Consider the following 26,830-nt stretch of genomic DNA (forward strand, 5'->3'; position numbering starts at 1 on the left):
AGCTCTCTTCCACCTCCGTGGCTGGAAGTTCAGTAGTTGTTGGCTCGTTGAACTCTTGTTTTGTTAAATAAAGAGCCGTTTACCAAACCCACATCTTTCCTGGTACTTTGTTAACGCGACAATATAGTTATATACTAGATCTCTGCAGCGCACGCGCGGCGTTGTTGACATAAAGAACGAGGAATTTGATCGATGGATGTAATGATTTGGAGTGACACAGATGGTTTGATGATATTGTTGCAATATGATAGTTATTTGAAATATACTTTATATATCGTTATATGGGTCTGTGGAATCATTAGAAATGCAACTTAACGGGTCCGACGTCAGCATATGCGGCACATACGCGGCATTGTTTACATAAAGCACTGTTAGGATACGGATTTTTAGCTATTGATCTGACTCCAAATTGCGATCAACAGTTAACACAAGTTGCTATGTCCCAATCCACACACTGGCGCACCTAACAATTTTGCGAGTTCGTTCTGTCAAAGAGAAGACCAGTCGATCAATCAGACCAAATTTACCAATTGTTCATTACTAACAAAGCTCACTAATACAGGCCTGAGTCCCGGGTCCCTCACACTAAAACTCGTGCGTTTTTGTGACCACCAAAAGATGACACATTTTTCCGAGTTGCCCAGTTTTAAAGAAACACAATATGAATATTAAAACATGCAAAACATTGTGTGATGATTGGTCGATGGCCATCTCCTCCCCGTCGAGTTGTCATCACTGTGGTCAGGGGGTTGGGTTTGTTCCTCTCGAAGCCCGACCACCTGGACGTCACATGGCAAGGTCATGTAAGACTGTGACGCGTCAACCTGACTTTGATTCTGTGTTCTCTTTTACTGTCAAGATGGCCTCTAGGTTCATCACATGGAAATGTCTGGGAAACGGTCTCTGAAGGCACATGCGGTAAACAATAGACCACTGGCACATTAATAGACTTGCAGGATGGAATGTGCATACACCCAAAAAAAAATTGTAGAGGATCACTCAAGTGTGAAATGATTCTGTTACCGCGTCATCTGGGGAGAATATACTTTCCCATCCAAATTTTATGGCAGGTGGCTCTGATGGATGTGCGTCACTGTGTATCTATGTGTTGCTGTGCAGTTTTAACCTTTTTTTGACCCTGTTAACACCAAATGAATTGATAAGATCATTTGATTTGGTTATTTGCCTTATTTGCAAGTTCAGGACAGAAAAAGGTTTTGGTGTGCAATGCTGTTGTCATTTGTATTGGGATTCACACAACACTCAACACTGCCGCACAAAGGCTGCCCTCAAAATCTAAATGTGTTTCCAAAAATGCCAATGGAATGAAAAAGATTCCCTTTTTGGAGAAGGAAGTCATGATAACAAATTATTTTTTGCTTATAAAAATGTATTGGCCCCTGTTAGGGTTTATGAACTATCTTGATCGTATGATTATGTTGAGATGTAGACTAGAATGATGAACTTTGTTTTAACCATTTGCTGAGGTGACCACCACACATGTAAATTGTCACCCCCACCTTGGCGTTATCAGCACCACCCTTCTTCTCTCAATAAATAGCCTCTTGCATGACTCCAACGGGAGACTTTGTTCGGACATTGCTGTATCTACAGTAACGAACAAATTCTCCACTTGCAAGTGTTCAAAGGGCATACTGTCTCCCGTGTGGTTCTTGCAAAATAAGTTAGAGTCGGAACATCCCTAACATTTTGGTGCCGTGACCCGGATCCAACATACCCACTGCTGATCGACGGAGGACGACGTGCTGCATTGTCGACAAGCCAGCGTCCATTAGGAGGACCTGGTAAAGAAAAGTCCTGGCAAGAAAATTCTTCGCTGGGCCAGCATCTTAGGTCTGCCTTCGTCGGACAACAGTGGATTGACGGGATCCGGCAGTGCAACGAACCAGGGGACAAGTAAGTTAAAGCCCTAAAATTGTGTGATTGTGTTGTTGTGAAACGCGTAAGAGTGGAAGGTGCACGGAATATAGCTTGGGTTTAAGTCCCAGTGGAAGGAACAGACTAAGGAAAAACAGAGCTTCCTTTTCGTTCATCGAGGAGGTGCGTAGATTCTTCTTTGTCTGTTCTTCCAAGCTGCGGGATCTGGCTTGGGTTGGAGTCCCAGTGGAAGGAACGTGCTAAGGAACACAGAGCTTCTTTTTTGTGATTCAGAGAAGAGTGTAGATTTTTCTTTGTACGTTTTTCCGAGCCAAAGAACAGCTTGGGTCCAAGACCCAGTGGAGGGAACGGGTTAAAAAAGACAGAGCTTCTTTTTCTTAATTGGAGAAGGGCGTAGGTTCTTTTTTGTCCGTTTTTTCCCAGCTGTTTGGAGGGGTTTTTGCACCCGTCCGAGATAGGCCTAAAAGTTAAAAAGCGCTAAGTTGTGTGGTTGAGTGTGTGACTGGTAGGATAATTTGACTAAGAGGCAATTTTGTTGAAGGGTCAATTTAATCCTACATTGAGGATCCTCAAAAAAGTAAAACAAAAAATTGAATAAAAATTGGAAAAATCTAAAAATACCAAGTTAAGATAGGAAATAAAAAACGGTAAATCTCTAACTCTTGAAGGTGATGAGAAGTACATGGCAAGTAGATTTCTTAATTGTATGCGATACGTGCCAAAGTGGAAGAAAAAGTATGGAGTAGAAGGGAAGTTGAAAGTTGAAATGTGGAAAATAGTGGTTGATGTTTTGGAGGAGAGTGTGGCTAGGAAGACAAAAGGACTGAGAAAGGAAAGAAAAGAGGGAGAATTGCAATGTGCTAGAGTGTGGTTGAAAACTTCACAAGAGCGAAGTGAACAAATTCAAAAGACCAAAAATGGAAAGATAAAAAGTGATGAGGCTGCCATCCCATTAACATTTGAAAAAGAATTTAGGGTGCATAATGGCATCCCATTCAATGATGCAGCTGAGAGTGCTTATCAGCAACAGCTAAAATATGCGCTCCTCAATGGTTCCCCACCTGAATTAGACAACAGGGTGCGGAAACACTTGGTGGAAGCACACACTGCTTGTGTTACAACAACCATGCAGTGGGCCAGAGACGCTGACAAAGTGATCAAGAAAGGCAAAAGTTCTGATGTATTTCATCTAGATGATGATGATAATCATGTAGATGAAGATGCAACAGTCTTCTTCCAAAGTTCCCAATGGGGCAGAGGAAGAGGTCAAGGCCAACAAGGTCGCAGGCCGCCATATGGTTCAAAACCCCCACCAGATTCTGACAACTGTTGGAACTGTGGGAGACGAGGACACTTTGCAAGAGAGTGTCGTTATGCAAAACGAGACCAATCAAATTCTGACAACTGTTGGAACTGTGGGAGACGAGGACACTTTGCAAGAGAGTGTCGTTATGCAAAACGAGACCAACCAAAGGGTGGAGGAAGGGGCAGAGGAAAAGCCAAATTTTCAGCAAAACGGGCTTCCCCCCCTGACCTCTCATGGTCCTACTTTTGGTTTAGAACATTTTTTTTAGGTTATTAGAACTCCTGTACATACAATGAAATTATGACAATGCTGATTGTATGCCCGACAAATGACAAGGGGTCGGATTATGTGTGCACACTGAAGTTAAAATTTGCAAATCAAGTGGTAAAGTAATACAACTTGTTTCTAAAAGATAAATAGAAAAATTAGAAGTCGGAACATCCCTAACAGCCCCCATATAAATAATAATAATAATAATAACATTAATGAAAACAAACTGATGCAATGGCAATATTATTCTGGATCACAACATAATGCCTTCAAAGTTTTTCATAGTGAAATTACTATTTCACACACGTAGGTTACAAAGTGCAGCTTCGTTACCGCAATGAGTGCAAACAGCTTGTGTTTAATGATTTGGATCAGAACATCATAACTTCAGAAATGAAATTAGTAATTAGCTTAGTTAATGAACAGCTAACGGGGCAGCGATGAACTATTTTGGTGCAGCTTGAGGGTCTGGCTCATTTTCCCAATTTTCCTCTTCTGACATTGGACAACGGTGTTGGAAAAAACATCTCGTGTGATTCATGAGAATATCTGTATTTATTTGGTGCCAAATTCGCAATTTGATGACGTATTCCTCAATGTTTTTTCAGTTGCGGTATTTTCTTGAACGTAGGGGGCAGTATTTAGTCCCCCCAAAAAATCAGCGTTGTTCTGTTGTTATGGCAACCGCCCTGCGTCATTCCCTTGTTACGTGGCAACCTTCCATGCAATAAACAAGCTTTTAGAAAATTCAACTATGTCAACAAATTCTACCAATATTGGACTTTGTTTTATCAGTTGGTGCATTGACTTCATTTTCAACCATTGACGGGTAAGCAAAACATCTTTTGTTACAGAATTATATATCTAACTTCAAAACACAATGATGACATTGTCCAATTAATTAAATCATGCAAACAAAGGTCATTAATGAATTACTGAGTCATGCAAATTATTTCCGATGCACAGGGAGCTCTTTAATGAAAGCATTCTCCCTCCATATCCCAGAAACTCTTTAGAGAATAAATTTATTGGAGAAAGCTGTAATGACCGTGTTTGATTTTTACAGTTTTTAAATGGTTCACTTGATGTCCCATCAGCCGAGCAAGTATTTTTCAATGTTCCTTTTTAATCATTTCTAATTTCCAATCTGTTTTCAGGGTTGAAGAGTGAGCCTGGAAAGGACCTTAAAATGCAAAACGTCAACTTTCCACACATCCCAGGCTCAGCAGCAGGTTGCTATGAGGCAAATTCAAAGTCCAAAGACATTGGGCAAGATAATAATGATGATGATGATGGTTTCTAGAAGACGAGAGTCCACCAACAGAGGCCCCCGAGGAGAAATACGAATGTGGAAAAAACTCCGAGGACGATGCAGATGACCTCAGAGACGTTCCAGTGGAGCTGCTAATGGAGGTGAAGTCAGACTCTTCTTCTTGTTGTGGTGGTGGTGAACCTTCAACCTGAATGGATCTCTGCATTCAGTTCCTCAGAGCTCTGACAGACAAAGACTACCAGCAGGCTAAAAGACTGTGCAAAATCAGTAGGGAATACGGAGCATCACGTTCATTCCACAGTCCGGTGTGGTAATGTCACGTGATGCTATCTTTTCAGTTCTCATCTATGACCCACTGCATCCAGAAGCTTCGGAGTTCCTCCCCCTGATCCAGGCCAAGCTATCAGAAGGTAAAAAACATACTCACACCTAAAAGTGGAGACTGCAATTTTCTTTTTCTAGAAGAAGAGGAAAACCAGGACAGTGACAACAGTGACGACAGTGATAGCGATGACGAAGACGATGTCTCTGAATATGATGAAGAACTATCCTCACCGTCAAATGAAGACAGTGGAAGTGGGGAAGAAAAGCAAACAAATTGACATATCCTGTGTCAGTTTGAGAGTTACAGCTCAAGCAAGAAATCAGAAAATACATTCTGAGAAGTCAACATTTTTAACATTTACTCGAGGTGAATTGATGGAGTCAGCTATGTGAATCACTACGCTAACCATGGCCCTGCTGTCAGCTCACAGTTTGTGATTCATACAGCCTAGCGGGTGTGGTTGAGCTCTACAAATTTTCCCTGGCAACAGGTAAACGTGATGTGATCACAATCTGATGCTCTATGCTACTGCTAGAAATTAGATACAATTTTGGAACGGGCTCAGTTTCCCTTTCACAGTGGCCTTCCGAATGATGCAGCCACTCCAGTGAGTCGCTACCACTAGTTATTTTTTTTTTTTTTATTATAGCTTGAAAAATATTTGCAATTTTATTCGGAAGTCAATGGATTAAATCAAAGAAACAACCCAAATGGTCCCAAATGATGGCAAATAATAATACTGTCTACTCCACCACTACATTGAATGAATATGCTGCTCCTTTTGACACAGATTGATACAACTTTGGGAATATCCATCCATCCATCCATCCATCCATCTTCTTTGCTTATCCGGGGTCGGGTTGCGGGGGGAGCAGCTTTAGGAGGGGCTCCCAGACTTCCCAGCCACTTCCAGCTCATCCCGGGGCGTCCCAAGGCGTTCCCAAGGCATTCCTAGGCCAGCTGAGAGACATAGTCCCCGGGGTCTCGTACTTTGCTTTACTTCTCTTAACTTTGGGAATAATTTACCTCAAGTGTTGTAGAAGTATGTTTTACAATACTGCTTACTAATATTTTTCCGACATTTTGATGGATCACATAAGATTGAGCAAGTTGTCGCAACGTGGTCAGTTTTCACAATGTGGAAAGTGTTCTATTTTGAGCTCTCAACATTGCAGTACTCATCTTTATGAGTTGTCTGCAACATGTGGTTAGAGAAAATATGAGTGCCGCCTGATATAGGCTGTATCATTTGTGATGACCGAATGAACATAATGGCCGTTCTCTGTCTATTCAGTGGACCAGTACACAAGCAGTGTAAGAACACTAAGTCATCCCTTGCTAGCTGCGAGCAACTGTGATATCTCAATCTTATTGACCATGTCAAAAGTTTAAATTAAAGTCCCAATGATCGTCACACACACATCTGGGTGTGGTGAAATTGGCTTCTGCATTTAACCCATTCCCGTGTGATTTTCATCCATCCCCCGCCCTGGGGGAGAGGGGAGCAGTGGCAACAGCGGTGCCACGCTCGGGAATCAATTATGATCCAACCTCCCAATTCCAAGCCTTAATGCTGAGTGCTAAGTAGGGAGGCAATGGGTCCCATATTTTATAGTCTTTGGTATGAACCGGCTGGAGTTTGAACCCACAACCTTCCAGTCTCAGGGCGGACACTCTACCACTAAGCCACTGAGCTGGTTATAAAGAAGAGTTTAGGTCACGCCCCCTCTCCCTCCAAAAAATGTGCACCCAATGTCAACTTATGAAGGTGAAAATTATTGTCTGTAGGGGTATAATAGCGGTAGAGGAGGTGGGGGCCATTAACTGTGCACAATGATGGTAAAGGAGAAGAAATTATATGGCGGCATAAGCTGACAGACCACGAAAAAGCATTGTTCACAGTTGCAGAAAAACGCAAGCGGTGAATCCAACGTGACCTCAGTATACAAAGATATGAAGAGGTGTTTGCAGAAAAGCGCAAGCAGTGAATCCAACGTGACCTCAATATACAAAGATATGAAGAGGTGTGCTGCAGTAAGAGAAATCAGGTCAGGACTCTGACTGCAAGTACAAGGATGCAGAAGACAAACTCAACAGAAAAATCGCCAGGATCTTCAAATTACCACTCCAGGTTTTACCTTTTTGTAAATAAAAATTCAAATTTACTAACCAGCTCAAAATCACTGATCCAGATTGACCTGTAATGCCAAAGACATGTGTGGTCCCAGAACTCACAATTGTCCTTCCAAGGTCACGCAGACGCAAAAAGAAAACCCTCACACTGTGCATACATTTGACAGTCTATGGTGTTGGGAGATTCACAATTTTATGATGTTTGGTTTTTTAGCTTCTTAATCGATTGTGCGTGTCCCCGATTGTGCGTGTCCCTTGACGAGCCTTGTGAGTCATCAGAAGGAAGTGAGGGTGTGACTCACGACTGTGTGTGTGAACAGACCAATGGGTAGCCGCAGCTCCTCATATAAATAAGGCATAAAAATGTTCTTGAGGGAGACACTGCTCACTTGCACATGCAACGCGGGATGGGATGTTATTGGCGCACTTTGCAATAGTCTCCAGACATCTGCACCTCTGAGCCTTTTCAGCGTCTACTTGTGTGGATTCCACTACCTGTGGGCGCTCCTGCGTGCGGTAAGACGTCTTGCTCTCATTCCCATTATGTGCGCGTTAAATCTATTCATGACGCCTTATTCCAAACAAGAAAAAAGCGTTTGACACAGTTATTTTGGACAAATGTAAAATATAATTACAACTGACCTAAAACGAATAGAACTGTCCAGTTTGGTTTTATTTTGTTGTTGCTGTTTTGCCTATAGAACCGTTGGTTTTATTTTGTTGTTGCTGTTTTGCCTATAGAACCGTTGATGTTTTTCGGGTTTAATTCATATTTTAAAAAAATGTAGATTCCTTCTTTTTTTGGGGGGGATACAATTTATTTTTTTATTTAATTTATTCCGTTCGAAGCTCTTGTGGAAGGTATGTTACAAAGAAACAAATTTTTTTCCAGTGAGTTATTGTCATTTCCTTGATATCATATCTCTTTTTATTGTCTTGATGTGTCACTATTCCATCAGCTGCCATATACTGCGGCTCTGACGTAATTTAATGGCTAATTGAGTTCAAGAAATATTGCAGCGCGTTTCCGACATGGATGTACGTGTTATGTCCACGAGCGTTTATCCTTATTGTGGCAGTTCTGTCAGAGCGCAATTGCGCATCCAAGAGTAGAGCTGGCATCGTGCGTGATACCATTCCTGCAACGGCACATGCAATTTATTTTTATCATTATAATTATTATTATTATTATTATTATTATTATTATTATTATTATTATTATTATTATTGTTATTGTTATTATTATTATTATTGTTATTCAGATTGACATACATGCGACAAAATGGCTGATTTATCATTCTAATCGTTCTGCTTTGTTTGCAGTTAAAATAGCCCTCTTGGAGATCAGGTAAAGGAAGAACGTGATGGCCACGTCAGAGCCGCGAGCCACCAGCGGGGAACAGGACCCCATCACCGCCAATTTAAGACCCTCATCCACAAGTATGTGATAATAACACCTTGAAGTATCGACCCCCGACGGTCATTCACATTTCGGCCGCCCTTCACCAAGATTTTGTGCATGGCAGATAATAAAAGGCTACCTTGCTCAAAGTGCTCACACGCCTTTCCTCCGTGCTTCCCTCCCCTCCGTCTGGGTCGTCTCTACCGTACCCCCTCCTTCTTTGACTGGGGGGGGGGGGGGGCGACTCTTGCCCAGGTCATTTGCTGTGTGGACTCCGTCGTTAATCACTGCGGTTAAAAGCAGAGCCATCACATCTGTCTGTCTCTCGGGTTGTCTGTCTGTCTGTCTGTCTGTCTGTCTGTCTGTCTGTCTGTCTGTCTGTCTGTCTGTCTGTCTGGGTGCAGCAGTGCGCAAAGCAGTACGCCGGGCAAGGAAATGATGTAACGGACGTTGGATCACGCACTCATAAATTCTATATATTAGATACTATATCTTTATATCTATGGCATGTGCCATTTGTATTTCTGCTACTTACAGACATAAATCAGTTTGAACCAATTACGCTGTATGTTTAACGTAACGCTTATATTGGATGCGCCCACGTACTGCTGCTGAACGATGCCATTATCTCAGCTATATGCTTTATCTCACTCCCGACGGCCTGTGGCGTGTGGTCGCTTGTGGGCCTATGTGCGTGCGTGCGTGTGCGTGTGTGTGTGTGTGCGTGTGTGTGCGCGTCAAGTCAAGTTTATTTGTATAGCCCTAAATCACAAGCAGTCTCAAAGGGCTTCACAGAAAAACAATTGACAATTATTCTCAAAGCATCCCCTGATCTTGAGCTCCCAAAAGGGCAAGGAAAAACTCAAAAAAAAAAAAAAAACTACCAGGGGAAAAATGAGAAACCTTGACAAGGGACCACAGATGGAAGGATCCTCCTTTCAGGATCACCAGGCTGCAATGGATGCAAAGAGGGCACATAAAATACTAAAATACTAATACTAGGGAGCAACAACAAACTCCAGCCGAATCGGCCACTAAAGATTAATTAAAGGCCATCCATCCATTTTCTAAACCGCTTAGTCCCCACGGGGCTCGCGGGCGTGCTGGAGCCTATCCCAGCCGTAATCGGGCAGTAGGCGGGGGACACCCTGAACTGGTTGCCAACCAATCGCAGGGCACTCGCACTCACACCTAGGGACAATCTGGAGTGCTCAATCGGCCTATCAAGCATGTTTTGGGGATGTGGGAGGAAACTGGAGTGCCTGGAGAAAACCCACGCGGACACAGGCAGAACATGCAAACTCCACACATAGAGGGCCGGAGGTGGAATCGAACCCACACCCTCCTAACTGTGAGGCGGACGTGCTACCCGGTGCGCCACCGAGCCGCCAATTAATGGCCATATCATAGAAAATATGTCTTTAAACGTGTCTTAAATGTTTCTACTGAGGTAGCAGTTCTAATATCCATTGGTAGGGCATTCCAGAGCTCTGGAGCCCGAATAGAAAATGCTCTAGCCCCTGCAGACATTTTCTTGGCCCTCGGTGTCACTAAAAGACTAGCGTTTTGCGAACGAAGGTTACGAGACGGAACATAAGGAACAACTAAGTCGACGAGATATGAAGGCGCTAAGTCATGCAATGATTTATAGGTTAATAGAAGAACCTTGAAGTCACATCTTAAATGGACCGGGAGCCAGTGTAAATTGGCTAATATTGGGGTAATGTGATCAAATTTTCTTGCCCGTGAGAGCAGCCTTGCAGCAGCATTTTGTACTAACTGTAGACTTTTGATGCTGGACTTGGGAAGACCAAAAAATAATGCATTACAGTAGTCCAGGCGCGACGTGATAAACGCATATATAATAATTTCCGCATCACCGGTCGAGAGGATTGGGCGAATCTTAGCAATATTACGAAGGTGAAAAAAAACACAATTTGGGTTATATTCTTCATGTGCTTTTGAAAGGAGAGTGTTTGGTCAAATATTACCCCGAGATTAGTTACAGTATCACTCTGAGTACGTGCGTGCGTGCGTGCGTGCGTGCGTGCGTGCGTGCGTGCGTGCGTGGGTGCGTGCGTGCGTGCGTGCGTGTGGGCGCACGCTACGGCCCAAGCGCTTTTGAACAGCTTTGAGAGAGAAAAAAGAATTGTTGCTGTTGTGAAAGTTACTTGCATTTTCTTTTTTCCACGCCGTGGTTCTGTCGCTTTGCATTTGGTCCAAATCGACGACATCTCTGCTCACGCATGTCCACGCTTTTGTGCGTCTGAGTGAGACTGCGTGTCTCTAAGTGTCTGCTGCTATAGACTTCCGCGACCATCACCAGCTCGCTCCAGTCACATGCGGTGTTTTCCTCAATTAATTCCCACCCTTCTCCGTGAGCTCATTTCACGGGTGTTAATTCCCACCCGGCCGTTTTGGCTGCATGTGTGCAAGTGTGTGAGCCAGCGTGTCCCTATGGATTTGCCTTTATAGGTCAGAAATGTTCTGATTTAGCACCCCCCCCTCCTCCCCAGAACAGGGATCCGTATATATATATATATATATATATATATATATATATATATATATATATATATATATATATATATATATATATATATATATATATATATATATATATATATATATATACACACACCGCATATATATATATGGGAATATTCATGGACTAAATATAATGAAATTATGTTGCCAAATTGAAGAATACACGCATAACATCCGAATAGTTTATTTCCCCATGCAAGATTAAATCCACGCAGTCTGTCACACACGCGGCCAAGTCACCCGCCATAACGCTATAGCCTCCACAGTGCTTGGCCGCCTTTGCACCCATCTCCCATCGCCGCACCTCCCAAACTTAAAGGTTTATTCTGTTTTAGCCAACGAATATGCGTGGATGCATGGCTGTACAAGGAAACTGGGCATGAGGATTTGTGGTAAGTTTTCTCCCGCATCCTGCAAATAAGCGTGGCCATCAGCGGTCGTCGTTTGCGACGGAGTTGCAAATTCGCGCCGTCAATTTTTGTACAATTGAAAAAAAAAAAAAAAAAAAACACTGTCCCAACATACTAATTAATTCACTAAGCGCATTCTTAACTTGTTGGTCACAGTCGTAAACCCAATATTCATTGTAAAATTTATCAATGAACAAACCAAATTAAATCCAATAAGATGCATTTAATTTAATATTATTGTGTATGATAATTGCAATGGTAAATAGCTCTGCAGTCATAACACACATCACTCCCTATAATGTAGTCAATGCATGAACAGTTCAATAAACATGCAGAATATTTCATACAGCTCTTGTATTGCTCATTGGTGTCAGGTGAATGTTCACAAACAGCGTCATCGCCGCATGTTATTCTTCGAATCGCAGCCATTTCTCTGCCTTCTAAAATAGGCCACTATGAGAACAAAACTGTCACAGTGTGTTACCATCTTGGAAAGGTCAGTGGACATTACCCTGTGGGTCTGATGATGAGCGCTCCTCACACCCACTCTGACCACCCCCGGATCCGCCCGATGTCTTTTGCATTCATCAAACACTGGGACGAACGTACTTCAGACAGCATAGAAAAATATGCTAAAGCAGATTTTTTTTTTAAAGAAATGGCAGGCGCATTCTCGCAGCTAACAAATTATTTATCCTATAATAGAATATAATAAAAAAATATAAGTTTGTTAGACATTTCATTCCTTAACAACAATAACAAAAACAAAGAAGCAACCAACAAAATGTAAGATCGATCAATGGGAAATTGACAAATGAAGACAATAATTAATTCAATTACATCACACTGTATTTAGAGCGTCATGGCTTCAGATATTGATTTTTGAATGTGTAATTTAGGAATTTCTTTAAAAAACTGCACAATAAAATAATTCTAAATACAAAATTACATAAATTGACGCAATAAAAAATCAAAATACGTTCCCTTTTTTGTGCGCAATTAGCGGGCCTTATATGGCCTTCACACGGAAGCGGATCAATCACCATGCAGGCAGGCCTATATAGTGGAAGCAGACATGCTGCGGCTCTGGCATCCTTCATTAACCCTCTTTATGGAGGGGTACGTCTACTAGTGGTACGGAGCCATTGCCCGAAGCTGTCCGGATCACTGAGCCGATCAGTGTGCGCGTGCGCGCGTGCATGCGTGTGGGTGGGGTGTGGTTTATTCTATATATAGCCTAGGTTTGGTTTGGTTTGGTTTGGTTTGATCTCCACCTTGATACATCGTTTTTAAATTATGCCGGAGCACAACTACAATTTACATTAAAATCGTATTTTATTGTATACATACATTTTTTTCGTTATGGAGATGTTTGGTGATAATTCGTGCACTTCCCCGTGCAACACGCTAGGGTTCCTGCAGAAGAACAACAGCCTGGAGGAGAAAGGAAGACTGGGTCAGAAGAACCTATTCTCCTGTGACAACAGTGACAGGGACGCCCGGTTCCGACGCACCGAGACCGACTTCTCAAACTTGTTTGCCCGAGGTGAGAATCGATGATGAAGGGGAGAAAGAAAAGATTGTAAATCAACACTGCAATGTATAATAAAAAATAACTCAAATCTAAGAAAATACATCAATCAATAAAAGTAAACAAATATAGACATAAACCTATTTAGAAAAATAAAGTTATTATCATGGTGGTATAGAAACGTGATTTCTATTAGCCATTCAGTGAACGTATCAAATGGGAAAAACCAAACGGCTATCATAAAAATCTCACAATTAAAAGAAAAAACACGGTCGGTCTATAGACTATCACATTAATTTTACAGTAAAAGCTGAAGTATTTGGTTGAGTTAAAGTGCTTTGATTTTTTTTTGGGGGGGGCACTAATCATTATTGTATGCAGTGCAGATATTTTTAAGGGGGGGGCAAATAAGTAAAATGCACAATATTTTCACTCAAACAAAAGAGCTATCCTTTAAAATAATTTGCCCCTGCGTCATCTATAGACTTGTTGCCCGCAAAGAATGGCGAGGAACCTACCATGCAGTTTTTACTGGAGTTGGTTGACATCTTAACCAACTATGTGAAGAAGACGTTCGACCGTTCCACCAAGGTGCTGGACTTCCACCACCCACACCAGCTCCTGGAGGGAATGGAGGGCTTTAACCTGGAGTTGTCCGACCAGCCCGAGTCTCTGGAACAAATCCTGGTGGACTGCAGGGACACGCTCAAATATGGCGTTCGGACAGGTACGGCAAAGAAATGTATGAAGTGTACTGCATCCTGAACAAAATATAGGTTGTAAAGCACGGTAAGCACATTGGGGGTGCGGTTGTAGACAATCACTCTGCTATTGTGGTCAATACTTGGCCAATTAAAGGCGGAGGAAATGTGAGGCCAGTATAGTGCAAAATCAAATTCAGCAATCCTTAAAAAAAAATACGTTTGTCGTCTGCCCCCTTTTGTATTGCCCCCATGGTATGAATTGGCTTGAGGTCCCCGAGCTCTCCCGTCTCTCTTATTCGAGTAAGTATCGCCTGTGGGCGTCCTAACGTGGCTTGTTAAAACGACAGCGCTCAAACTGTCCTTTGGGTTTTCCTACAGAATATCACGCGAGTCTCCGCGCTAAGTCACTTAGCGCGGAGACTCGCGATTGATTGCTCTCCAGAGAAATACAACGGGAGCTGTCCCTGGTGCTGAACACAGACTGTACATCGTTACTGTACTATGCATTTTTTATTCCTGGCTCTATGCAGTCCTACTCATCTATACAGTCAACTACTACGCATACTTATTATGTGGGCCTACTAACACATTTACATGCTATGACTGCATTTAGGTTGTGGGGATTTTTTTTTAGGCTGACTGTGTGTGCCAGCACCTTGAGTCTAAATGGCTGTCACATTATCACCTTGTTACCAGAGTGGAGCAACAATCTATTTAGTTGCCTTGCAAAAGGGACAAATTTGAGTTAAGCAAGCAACGTAGGAGTAGCACAATTGCCCGAGACAATTCAAATGCTTCTGTCCTTATGTCTTAACTGCTGTTGGAACGACTTTATGTTGTGTATATTTCTCTCTTAGGTCACCCTCACTTTTTCAACCAGTTGTCCTCAGGTTTAGATATTATTGGCCTGGCAGGAGAGTGGCTCACCTCCACCGCCAACACCAACATGTAAGTCATAATATATGCTTGTCTTTATTGGCGTGCTTGTGGTTGAGCACATTTGTGGAAACCCCCTCTGTATGCCATGACAGAATTTTCAGTTTGTAGGCCAGTCAGACGCTTTTTTTTTTGGTCTGTAAAGACTTGTGACTTGATAGAATGTTGGCAGCTGTCGAGCTGCTCCGTGCATCACAGTCTGTTCCGCCCCAGGGGTGGTTAGATTGCATATTGATCTCGGGTCACAGTTACATTGAGGCCTAGTCTGATAGAGGGCATGAACCACATCAACTTCACACTTTCCAGGCGCACCCAAAACAAACTTAATTCCCAATAGAAATATTCATGCTGTTGTATTATGTCAGAATGATGAATCACTCATACTTTGCTAAGGGAACAAACAAAAATAAAAACTCTAAGAATTTTGATATAGCATTTATCTGGATCAATATATCAATTAGCCTATATGATGAGTGATTATTTACAATTGAGTGTGTGTGTGTGTGTGTGTGTGTGTGTGTGTGTGTGTGTGTGTGTGTGCGTGCGTGTGTGTTACATTCTTGCACTTAATGGCATGCATCTTCCAGTGAAATGTTTGATTTTTCACCCCAGAACAGAAGTATAATGGCCAAATGATACTTTAACAATAATGTAGCACATAATATATTTCCACTGTCATTTATTTTATACACTTGGTTTAACAATAAAAGCTCAATGCAGAGATAATCAACACAGATTGAGACACTTAATGTGTCCAATTTTTCAAAACATTAGTCATGAAACAACCCTCTCTTCGCATGCACAGGCAGGCACACATTCACGTACACACACACGCACGCACGCACGCTCACACACACACACACACACACACACACACACACACACACACATACACACACACACACACACACACACACACGCACACACACACACACACATACACACACACACACACACACACACACACACACACACACACACACACACACACACACACACACACACACACACACAAGCTCCGGCTGTCCCAGATACAGCAGCAAGGCTTTCCAGTCCATTGACTGCGGACTCATTGTGAGGTGGTCTTAGCAGATAGGCCAGCTGGGCCCCACACTGTCACACAATGTCCTCAGGCACCACACAAAACCCTGTCACATTGTGGAAAGTGACTGCTGCGACTCCCCGCGGAGCGTTCGGTGCATTGTCCCCCGCGGACACGGTGGGACTCGGCATTGCCACGCGCCTCAGAGGGGAAGAGGGAGCCTGCATGTCGCAGGGTTACTCATATAAAAGACGCCCATTCAAAGAGACCTACACGCACAAGGAGCACCCTTGATGATGGTAATAAGGGCATTTAGGGGCTTTCCCTGGAGACAGGCAGGTGACTGAGGGGTAATTTTCACCCTCAAAAGACCAATGATTGGCTCTGATTGTGATAATCATCACCATTATTGTCATTATGGCGTGAAATGACTCAAAGGGAAGAGAATTTCAAAGAGGTTTTGTTTCTTGTCTGCTGTGATTGAAATGCAGAAAACGGCGACACTGAAAGTCTATATTTGGTTTTATATATATATATATATATATATATATATATATATATATATATATATATATATATATATATATATATATATATATATATATATATATGCTCAAAAAATTAAAGGAACACTTTGAAAACACATCAGATTTCAATGGTGAAAAAAAAAGTTGGATATCTATATTGATATGGACAGTTTAATGTCTCAGGAACCAAAGGATGCCACATCTTTTGATGGAAATAAAAGTTTTCAGCCTACAGAGACACTCCAAAAATCAAAGTGAAAAAATGATGTGGCAGGCTCGTCCATTTTGCCTAAATTCAATTTCTGCAATTCAAAACTCTTCTCACTATCTTGTGTAGACCCCACATGCTTGTATGCATGCTTGACAACATCGCAGCATGCTACTAATGAGACGACGGATGGTGTCTTGTGGGATGTCCTCCCAGATCTGTCTAAGGGCATCAGTGAGCTCCTGCAAAGTCTAACGAGCAACGTCTGATGGACCGAAACATTATGTCCCAAAGGTGTTCTATCTGGTTTAGATCAGGTGATCGTGAGGGCCATTCAATTGTGTCAATTCCTTCATCCTCCAGATATTGTCTGCATACTCTTGCCTCATGTCGTGGATCAGGAGGAACCCAAGACCTACTGCACCAGCGTAGGGTCTGACCATGGGTGCAAGGATTTCATCCCGATACCAAATGGCAGTCAGAGTGCTGTTCTCTATCCTGTAGAGGTCTGTTCGTCCCTCCATGGAAATTCCTCCACGGACCATCACCGACCCACCACCGAATCAGTCATGCTGAATGATGTTGCAGGCAGCATCTTTGGCTTCTCCAGACCCTTTCACGTCTATTACAGGTGCTCAGGGTAAACCTGCTCTCATCTGTGAAAAGCACAGGGCGCCAGTGGCGGACTTGCCAATTCTGGTGTTCTATGGCAAATGCCAATCGAGCTCCACGATGCTGAGTAGTGAGCATAGGGCACACTACAGGATGTCGTGCCCTGAGGCCACCCTCGTGAAGTCTGTTTCTGACTGTTTGGGCAAAAACATTCACACCAGTAGCCTGCTGAAGGTCATTCTGTAGGGCTCGGGCAGTGCTCAACCGGTTCCTTCTTGCACAAAGCATCGGTCCTGCTGATGGAATGAGGACCGTCTACGGCGCTGTGCAGCTCTCCTAGAGTAACTGCCTGTCACCTAGAATCTCCCGGTTTGGGTCACGGGGGCAGCAGCTTTAGGAGGGACTCCCAGACTTCCCTCTCCCCAGCCACTTCATCCAGCTCATCCTGGGGGATCACAAGGCGTTCCAAGGCCAGCTGAGAGACATAGTCTCTCCAGCGCGTCCTGGGTTGTCCCGGGGTCTCATATGCCTGGACATGCCTGGAACATCTCCCCAGGGAGGCGTCCTGGAGGCATCCTGATGAGATGCCCAAGCCACCTCATCTGGCTCCTCTCAACGTGGAGGAGCAGCGGCTCTACTCCGAGTCTCTCCCGGATGACCGAGCTTCTCACCTTATCTCTAAGGGAGAGCCTGGACACCCTGCGGAAGAAACTCATTTCGGCCGCTTGTATCCTGGATCTCACTCTTTCGGTCACGACCCATAGCTCGTGACCATAGGTGAGGATAGGAGCATAGATCAACCGGTAAATCGAGAGCTTTGCCTTTTGGCTCAGCTCTCACTTCACCACAACGGACCGGTACAGAGTCAGCATTACTGCTGACGCTGCACCGATCCGCCTGTCGATCTCGCGCTCCATCCTGCCCTCACTCGTGAACAAGACCCCAAGATACCTCCACTTGGGGCAGGATCTCATCCCTGATCCGGAGAGGGCATTCCACCCTTTTCCGACCGAGGACCATGGACTCGGATTTGGAGGTGCTGACCCTCATCCCGACCGCTTCACACTTGGATGCAAACCGCTCCAGTGAGAGCTGGAGATCACGGCCTGAAGAAACCAACAGAACCACGTCATCTGTAAAAAGCAGAGACGCGATGCTGAGGTCCCCAAACCGGACCCCCTCAACGCCTCGGCTGTGCCTAGAAATTCTGTCCATAAAGATTATGAACAGAATCGGTGACAAAGGGAAGCCTTGGCGGAGTCCAACCCTCACTGGGAACGAATCCGACTTACTCTGGCATCGGTGATACAGGGACCGAAGCACCCTCCACAGAAGCTCCTGAGGGACACGGTCAAACGCCTTCTCCAAGTCCACAAAACACATGTGGACTGGTTGGGCGAACTCCCATGCACCCTCGAGGATCCTGCCGAGGGTGTAGAGCTGGTCCACTGTTCCACGGCCAGTACGAAAGCCACACTGCTCCTCCTGAATCCGAAGCTCGACCTTCCGACGGACCCTCCTCTCCAGCCCCCCTGAATAGACCTTACCAGGGAGGCTGAGGAGTGTGATTCCCCTGTAATTGGAACACACCCTCCGGTCCACCTTCAAAAAGAGAGTAACCATCCCCCAGTCTGCCAATCCAGAGGCACCGTCCCCGATGTCCACGCAATGTTGTAGAGGCGTGTCAGCCATGACAGCCCCACAACATCCAGAGCCCTTAAGAACTCCGGGCGGATCTCATCCAACCCCGGAGGAGTTTTTTAACTACCTCAGTGACTTCGACCCCAGCGATTGGAGAGTCCGCCTCAGAGTCTCCAGGCCCTGGTTTGACAATGAGGACTGAGGGGAATTGAGGAGGTCTTCGAAGTATTCCCCCCGCCGACTCATGACCTCTCGAGTCAAGGTCAGCAGCACGCCATCTCCACTGTAAACAGTGTTGACTGTGCACTGCTTCCCCCTCCTGAGATGCCGGCTGGTGGACCAGAATTTCCTCGAAGACATCCGGAAGTCATTCTCCATGGCCTCACCAAACTCCTCCCACGCCCGGGTTTTTGCGTCAGCAATCGCCGAAGCCGCGTTCCACTTGGCCATGCGGTACCTGTCAGCTGCCTCCGGAGTCCCGCAGGCCTTAACGGCCCAATAGGACTTCTTCTTCAGCGTGACGGCATCCCTTACCGCCGGTGTCCACCAGCAGGTTCCGGGATTGCTGCCACGACAGGCACCGATGACCTTACGGCCACAGCTCCGGTCGGCTGCCTCAACAATGGAGGCGGGGAACATGGTCCACTCTGACTCAATGTACCCCGCCTCCCCCAGGACGTGGGAAAACCTCTGCCAGAGGCGGGGGTTGAAGCTCTTCCTGACAGGGGATTCTGCCAGATGTTCCCAGCAGACCCTCACAGATCGTTTGGATCTGCCAGGTCAGAGCAGCATCTTCCCCCACCATCGGAGCCAACCCACCACCAGGTGGTGATCAGTTGACAGCTCCGCCCCTCTCTTCACCTGAGTGTCCAAAACATGCGGCCACAAACCCGATGACACGACTACAAAGTCGATCATCGAACTGCGGCCTAGGGTGTCCTGGTGCCAAGTGCACACATGGACACCCTTATGCTTGAACATGGTGTTCATTATAGAAAATCCGTGTCTGGCACAGGAGTCCAACAATAGAACACCACTTGGGTTCAGATCGGGGGGCCATTCCTCCCAATCACGCCCTTCCAGGTCTCACTGTCATTGCCCACGTGAGCATTGAAGTCACCCAGTAGAACAATGGAGTCCCCAGAAGGAGCACTCTCCAGCATTTCCTCCAGGGACTCCAAGAAGGTTGGGTACTCTGAGCTGCCGTTTGGTGCGTAGACACAAACAACAGTCAGGACCCGTCTCCCACCCGAAGGCGGAGGGAGGCTACCCTCTCATTCACCGTCCATCTGGGAGGCAATAAGTATGCCCAACTCCAGAGTGGAAGAGAGTCCAGCTCCTCTCAAGAGGGCTTGTACCAGAGCCCAAACTATGCGTGGAGGCAAGTCCGACTATGTCTAGTCTGAACTTTTCTACCTCACACACAAGCTCAGGCTCTTTTCCAGCCAGAGAGGTGACTCCATGTCCCAAGAGCCAGATTCTGCAGCCAGGGATCGGACCGCCAAGGTCCTCGCCTTTGGCCGCCACCCAGCTCACTTTGCACCTGACCCCTTTGGCCCCTCCTTCAGGTGGTGAGCCCATGGGAAGGGGGACCCACGTTTTTTTTTCGGGCTGTGCCCGGCCGGGCCCCATGGGCGAAGGCCCGGCCACCAGGTGCTCGCCTTCGAGCCCCACCTCCAGGCCTGGCTCGGTGACCCGCGTCCGGGCGAGGGAAAACTAGGTCCATTTTACTCGTCATAAGGGGTCTTCTGAGCCGTGCTTTGTCTGGCCCCTCACCTAGGACCCTTTTGCCATGGGTGACCCTACCAAGGGCATAAAGCCCCAGACAATATGGCTCCTAGGATCATAGGAGCACGTAAACCCCTCCACCACGATAAGGTGACGACTCACTATGTATATATTGTTTTTCTTATGTTCTTTCAATGTCCTGTTATGCCCCCTCATTTTTCTGTGTTTCCTCGTCGCGGTCTTTATCTTGTCTCCTCTTGCACACAAAATACAAAGCTTTTCCTATGCTGCAGAACATGCAGAGTAATTGCAAACAAGATGTTTTGATGGTAATGGTGGAGCCCTAAGTGGCCTCATTACAGAGAGGGATCAGTCACTGTGGGAGGTATGGAGTGGATGTAAGATTTATGTGGCAACTTTCCCTTCTCCTGGACTTCTTTTGTTGTACCACCTTCATCCTGGTGATGTCCAATCTTTTGCTTTCATCTAACCACACTGTAATTAGTTAAACTGTTTTTGATAAGTTGTGGTCAAAACATACACACACACACACACACAGACACACACACACAGACACACACACACACACACACACACACACACACACACACACACACACACACACACACACACACACACACACACACTGTTATCTTTCCCAAACAGACACTGAAGCCCTCTCAGCTGTCAAATCAGCACCATTCAGATTTGTGACTGAGCTTGGCAGATTGACAGATAGCCATCACAGCATTGTGTGCTTTAATTAAACGACTAAGGGATTTGACAAGGCATTTGAATATGAATGTTTGCTGCCGATAAGACTACAATCATCACACACTTTAATTAGCTCAGTCAGCACAGGCTCCTGTGGATTGAATTACGAAGGAGCAAATGGAAAACGAATCACTCTTTGTGTGTATGCATGCAAAATTCTCTCTTCTTGCTGTAAAGGTGGTTGTTGATGACTCAGGCGGTGCTACGATGCCTCCATGATGTGCTGATGTGAGCATTTTCGACTTTGTGATTGACAGGTTCACCTACGAGATCGCTCCAGTGTTTGTTTTAATGGAGCAGCTGACCTTGAAGAAGATGAGAGAGATGATTGGCTGGCCTGATGGCGAGGGAGATGGCCTCTTCTCTCCAGGTTAGTGACAAAAGAAAAAGATATGGATAAAATTCCCAGTGGCAATTGGCAGTGACAAGTATGAGCGTGAACAATGTTTACACAATGCGGGACAAAGTTTAGCTTAGATACTAAAGTGAAGCATACTTTGTGAATCAAACCAATTTAAAAAAAAAACATTTACGTCTCTTGTGCTCATCAGGCGGTGCTATTTCCAACATGTACAGTGTGATGATTGCTCGTTACAAGTATTTCCCCGAGGTCAAGACAAAGGGCATGTCTTCTGCTCCTCGCCTGGTTCTGTTCACGTCGGAACATGTAAGTTGTATGAGACCACTGGACATGAACACACACAAAGATTTATGTTATTCCATGTCCTTAGAGCAAGGTTGAGGAAAACAATGTAAAACATAGGCCAAATCATGGAAAAAAATGCAAAAAACACGTTCGGAAAATGTTTTTACAATAATCACAACTATCGTAATTATGTCATTCAAAATGTATACTCATATTCATTTTATTATTTATAATTATTGTTTTTTAATCAACCAATAGTTTAATAAAAAAAAATAAAGGCATTTTAATTGTACATTTAAACAATTTAAATAGATGCTCAGTGGGCTTGGTTGAAGAACAGAGCGGGTCCGAATACTTTGCCTGCGGCTGCTTTAGAGAATTGTGTAGCTGTGATAAGGCCACAAAAGCTCCATTGCCCTTGATGGCTTTTGAGCAATTGTCAATAAGAGAGGAATTGTTTACCTGATGTGTGTTGTTCCTGTAGAGTCACTATTCCATAAAGAAGGCTGGTGCCGCTCTGGGTTTTGGCACTGAGAATGTGATTCTGCTGAGCACAGATGAGAGGTAATGTATGTATATATATATGTATGTAACATGTAAATAAATAAACAAACATCATTACCGTCTCTAAAATTTCGTTTCAATTCATTTGGACAGTGAAGCCCTTAGCATTTGACAGCTCAGCGTTTGCCATTTTTACAAGCGTATCGTTCCCTTGCCCATGGCTCTCCAATTGACATTGGAGTAGCGTTGCAAAATTGCTACCTGGCAAAATGTTTTTCTTCCCTTGACTGCTCTTTAAGAAGCTTTATGGTCGTCACAGTACTCCAATGCTCAGTCCAAGTTGCGCCCTCCGTCGCAAGTCTCTCAAAACAGGATCTGTTCTTGACATACCTTGCAGTGAATATGTCACTCACACTTGATCAAGCTTGGTAATTGTTTACTAATGTCAAATGCTAATAGAAAAAAAGGGGAGTACATAATGACCTTTGGACCCACCCTATATAAAGAGGTGTTTTCACTCTTTTAGGGGGAGAGTCATTCCTGCTGATCTGGAGGCTAAGGTCATTGACACGAAACAGAAGGTGAGGTCTTGATTTGCCTTCCCTCTTCCTTATTTGCTTTGACACCGATGTTCATGATCTTCAAGTGTTATGTGTGTTTGTGCATACATTTCACAGGGTTACGTGCCGTTATTTGTCAACGCCACAGGTGGCTCCACCGTTTATGGCGCCTTTGACCCCATCAATGAGATTGCTGACATTTGCGAGAAGTACAACCTGTGGCTGCACGTTGACGTGAGTGGTTATGTTGTTATGATTCATATTCAGCTAATAGTAAGGCGAGGTCACCGTCGTGATGCCTTTTGTCTCCCGTAGGGTGCGTGGGGTGGTGGTCTGCTGATGTCAAGGAAACACCGCCATAAGCTCAATGGAATTGAGAGGTGATTTGCTGACACGGCATTATGTTACCTAAGTTACCTAAGTCAGTAGAAGAGAAAACGCTCTTTGAATTTTGCAGAGCCAACTCTGTCACATGGAACCCTCACAAGATGATGGGCGTGCCGCTGCAGTGTTCAGCCATCCTCGTTCGGGAGAAGGTAGGCTAGCAGCGGTTATTGTAACGTCAGCTCATTTCTCTTGATATTTTCCGAGCCATGCCTCGAGCAGAGGATTTCTAGAGATTTAAATGTATGTGTGTTTGCAGGGACTGATGGGGGGCTGTAACTCCATGTGTGCTGGCTATTTGTTCCAACAAGACAAGCAGTACGACGTCACGTATGACACCGGAGACAAAGCCATCCAATGTGGCCGGCACGTGGATATATTTAAATTCTGGCTAATGTGGAAAGCCAAGGTAAAAGGACATATGCTACCTTCAAAATAATATTATAAATTGCATGCCATTATTTGAGCTCGGCTCTATGAGTACTTAATTGTCATGTTTCCCCTCACAGGGCACCACTGGGTTCGAGCAGCACATTGACAGGTGCTTGGATCTGTCTCAGTACCTGTATAACAAGATCAAGAACAGGGAGGGATATGAGATGGTGTTTGATGGAGAAGTAAGAAATCCGACTTTGTTTTTTGCTGTGTCTCGTGTTTTTTTTTTTTTTTCCTCAATGGACTTGTGACTATTTCTGTCCACAGCCTCAGCACACCAACGTTTGCTTCTGGTACATTCCGCCCAGCTTGAGGGGGATGCCGGACAATGAAGAGAGGCGGGAAAAGCTGCATAGGGTGAGAGAGCATCTGTCGAAGAGCATTCTGTAACGTTTGTAAACAATATGTGGCACAAATGAATTGGACGACCACTGACCTGACGTTTAACTATAACAAAAACGGATATACCCCACAAAAAATAATCAAAATCATACCAACAGAACATTTGGGTGAGGATAATAAATGGAGTGGATTTGGTACAGTGAAGGTTTTGCGCTAACACTGAATGCTATTTGGAATTGTTGTGCCAAATTGCGAAACCATGGTTAGCGTTAGCCTAAACCTTGAAACCAAGGATAAACATTGGTGAAATATAGCTCTCCTCCCTAACTATCTTCATTGTCAGGTTGCACCAAAAATCAAGGCCATGATGATGGAGTCAGGGACCACCATGGTGGGCTACCAGCCTCAGGGCAATAAAGTCAACTTCTTCCGTATGGTGGTCTCCAACCATGCGGCCACCCAATCTGATATCGACTTCCTCATTGATGAGATAGAGAGGCTGGGTCATGAGCTGTAGACCTCCGTTCACAGCGCTCCTGCCTTGTTCTATGGCACATCATCCCGACGAGAGACCCCGATAAGACGACTTCAAGACCCCCACCCCCTGCACACACATTTGTCCTCCCTCCTTTAGCTGCGTATATGCCAATATAGTTTCAGGTAACTGATGGATGTGCTCGTGGGATGTCTTGTACTGCGTGTGTTCAATCCAGTGTCATTTCATGTAAATTGTTGTTCACTGTGAACGTGTGCGTGCGCGTGTGGGTGTACTCGTGTAAGCGAAGAGCATAATAGCACAGCTCCAAATTATTCTTGTCTACACAAGAGTGTGGTGGGCACACCGTGTGCATATAAAGTATTTCAGAGCTATTTATTAAAGATAAGCTAATGAACGAACGTATGGGTACAGCATAGCTACGAAATGTCATTTGCCGAGAAGATCTGTCACATTCATTGGACAGGTCATGGCAATGACAAAATGCAGTTGTGAAGATTTTAAAAATGCTGGCTCATTGTCCGTTTCATGCAATCTTGTGATACCTGTATGTGTTCTTAAAAAGTATTTCTTCATATTTTATTCAATAGAAAATATTGCATTTTCACTGTATACAAATTCAGGTATTTTAATGTAAATGTATCTTCATGTGTGGTACATGGTGATAATTTGTTTATTTAAAATGGAAATAATAGTGGCCAAAGAAAGATTAGAGTGGAAATAGTGCAAGTCATTATTCCTCATATATAACTTCTAGATGTTTGTAACATGTGACCCTCAACTGCAATGCAATTTCTATTGTGCGTTTACTTTTGTGATTGTGAGTCTTTGAATGTCTGAGGTGACTGACAAAAGAAATCTAAAGTATATGTTCCGCTGGATGAGTGCGTAGCATAGGACGGTGAGAATGTATTCTCTTCTTGGAATGGGTCGCAAAAGTTGCGGTATCTGTTGGAATCCCAATGCATTTACTGTAATATAATATATTTATTGTAATACATATTCAATGTATTTCCAGTATTATGGGAGCTCAACGGAATATCTTGTTTGAGGAGATTGTCTTTGTGTCTTTGCACTAGGTTCACCTTTCTTTCCTCCATTGTAAATGGATGTGTACTATAAGATTTAATTTAATGAAACATTGATGGTAACCAGGGACCATTATGTGAATAGGATTATTGCAAAATCATATTGAAAAATTTGTTGTCAGGAAATCGTTTATGTGACCAGTATGGTTTTGAGATTAGTATAGCTGTAAAGAATGTTAGCCAGGAGGCACTTTAATAAGAAACACAGCGTCTCTATACGATGTCTAATAAAGTCTATGACATTTATGAATTGTTGTTGAATCTTCAATTTATGACTTAAATTTAAAATACTACACCCGTACAAAAACAAAGACCACGCGCCCACACATATAATAATAATAATAATAATAATAATAATAATAATAATTTGGTAAATAGACGGTGCTCGAAGAGCGTTTTCTTTTTTTCCAGGAATATCCAGGGAAGCATAATTGATTTTAGTGTTGAGAGATATGTGAGAATATAATAGGATTCGGCATCTCTGCGCCCTCTAAAACAGAAAGAGAGCGATTACAGAGTTTCGTATATTCCCAACGACCTCATTAAAATAATAATGATCGCCGCTTTAATTGTAACAACAACAAAAAAGGCAACAGAAAAACATATTCAAACAGGAGTTGCTGGTGGCCACAACTAACGCCCATGCGCCTCATACAGCAACTGATTGCCAAGCTAACCAGCCCACACAACCCACTCGCATGACGTCACTTTTCACTCCTGGCCCCGCCCTTACACGCCCAGAGGGCGACAACAAATGATACAGGACATTACACTGCTCTCCCCTTTAGTCAAAGTCAAAAGTCAAAGTCAGCTTTATTGTCAATTTCTTCACATGTTAAGACACACAAAGAGATCAAAATTACGTTTCCCACGTCCCATCAGTGACTAGACACATGACACAACACATACAAGCAAATAGCACAAAGAGTAAAAACGAATAGACAAGAGCGATGAATAAGTAATAAGCAAATAACCCAAATAAATAAACAATAAATAAATAAATAGATAAATAAGAGGAGCAAAATGGAGCAAGCCAGAATATAGCGCAAAAGAACAGGACGTTATGCAGCCGAGGGTGGAGGGGGTTGAGGATTCAGGATCCTGACA

General features: G+C 44.0%; 1 protein-coding gene across 1 annotated transcript in view; it reads left to right on the top strand.

The window, feature by feature from the left end:
- LOC147046597 (glutamate decarboxylase 1-like) overlaps positions 1-25,904 on the top strand; it is an 82,814-nt gene extending 56,910 nt beyond the window's left edge. The window contains exons 3-21 of the mRNA XM_085930784.1: positions 4,633-4,707; positions 4,782-4,888; positions 4,958-5,158; positions 8,530-8,646; positions 11,491-11,547; positions 12,977-13,111; positions 13,581-13,823; positions 14,658-14,748; positions 21,526-21,638; positions 21,820-21,935; positions 22,399-22,478; positions 22,945-22,999; positions 23,096-23,212; positions 23,294-23,358; positions 23,436-23,514; positions 23,622-23,771; positions 23,872-23,979; positions 24,065-24,154; positions 24,483-25,904. Coding sequence (XP_085786910.1) covers positions 8,571-8,646; positions 11,491-11,547; positions 12,977-13,111; positions 13,581-13,823; positions 14,658-14,748; positions 21,526-21,638; positions 21,820-21,935; positions 22,399-22,478; positions 22,945-22,999; positions 23,096-23,212; positions 23,294-23,358; positions 23,436-23,514; positions 23,622-23,771; positions 23,872-23,979; positions 24,065-24,154; positions 24,483-24,656 — 1,749 coding nt within the window. The 5' untranslated portion in view covers positions 4,633-4,707; positions 4,782-4,888; positions 4,958-5,158; positions 8,530-8,570 and the 3' untranslated portion in view covers positions 24,657-25,904. The remainder of the gene's footprint in view (positions 1-4,632; positions 4,708-4,781; positions 4,889-4,957; positions 5,159-8,529; positions 8,647-11,490; positions 11,548-12,976; positions 13,112-13,580; positions 13,824-14,657; positions 14,749-21,525; positions 21,639-21,819; positions 21,936-22,398; positions 22,479-22,944; positions 23,000-23,095; positions 23,213-23,293; positions 23,359-23,435; positions 23,515-23,621; positions 23,772-23,871; positions 23,980-24,064; positions 24,155-24,482) is intronic.
- The last annotated feature ends 926 nt before the right edge of the window (positions 25,905-26,830 follow it).

Source organism: Syngnathus leptorhynchus, chromosome 14 (assembly GCF_054491065.1).
Source record: "Syngnathus leptorhynchus isolate UIUO chromosome 14, UIUO_Slep, whole genome shotgun sequence".
Lineage (NCBI taxonomy): Eukaryota > Metazoa > Chordata > Actinopteri > Syngnathiformes > Syngnathidae > Syngnathus > Syngnathus leptorhynchus.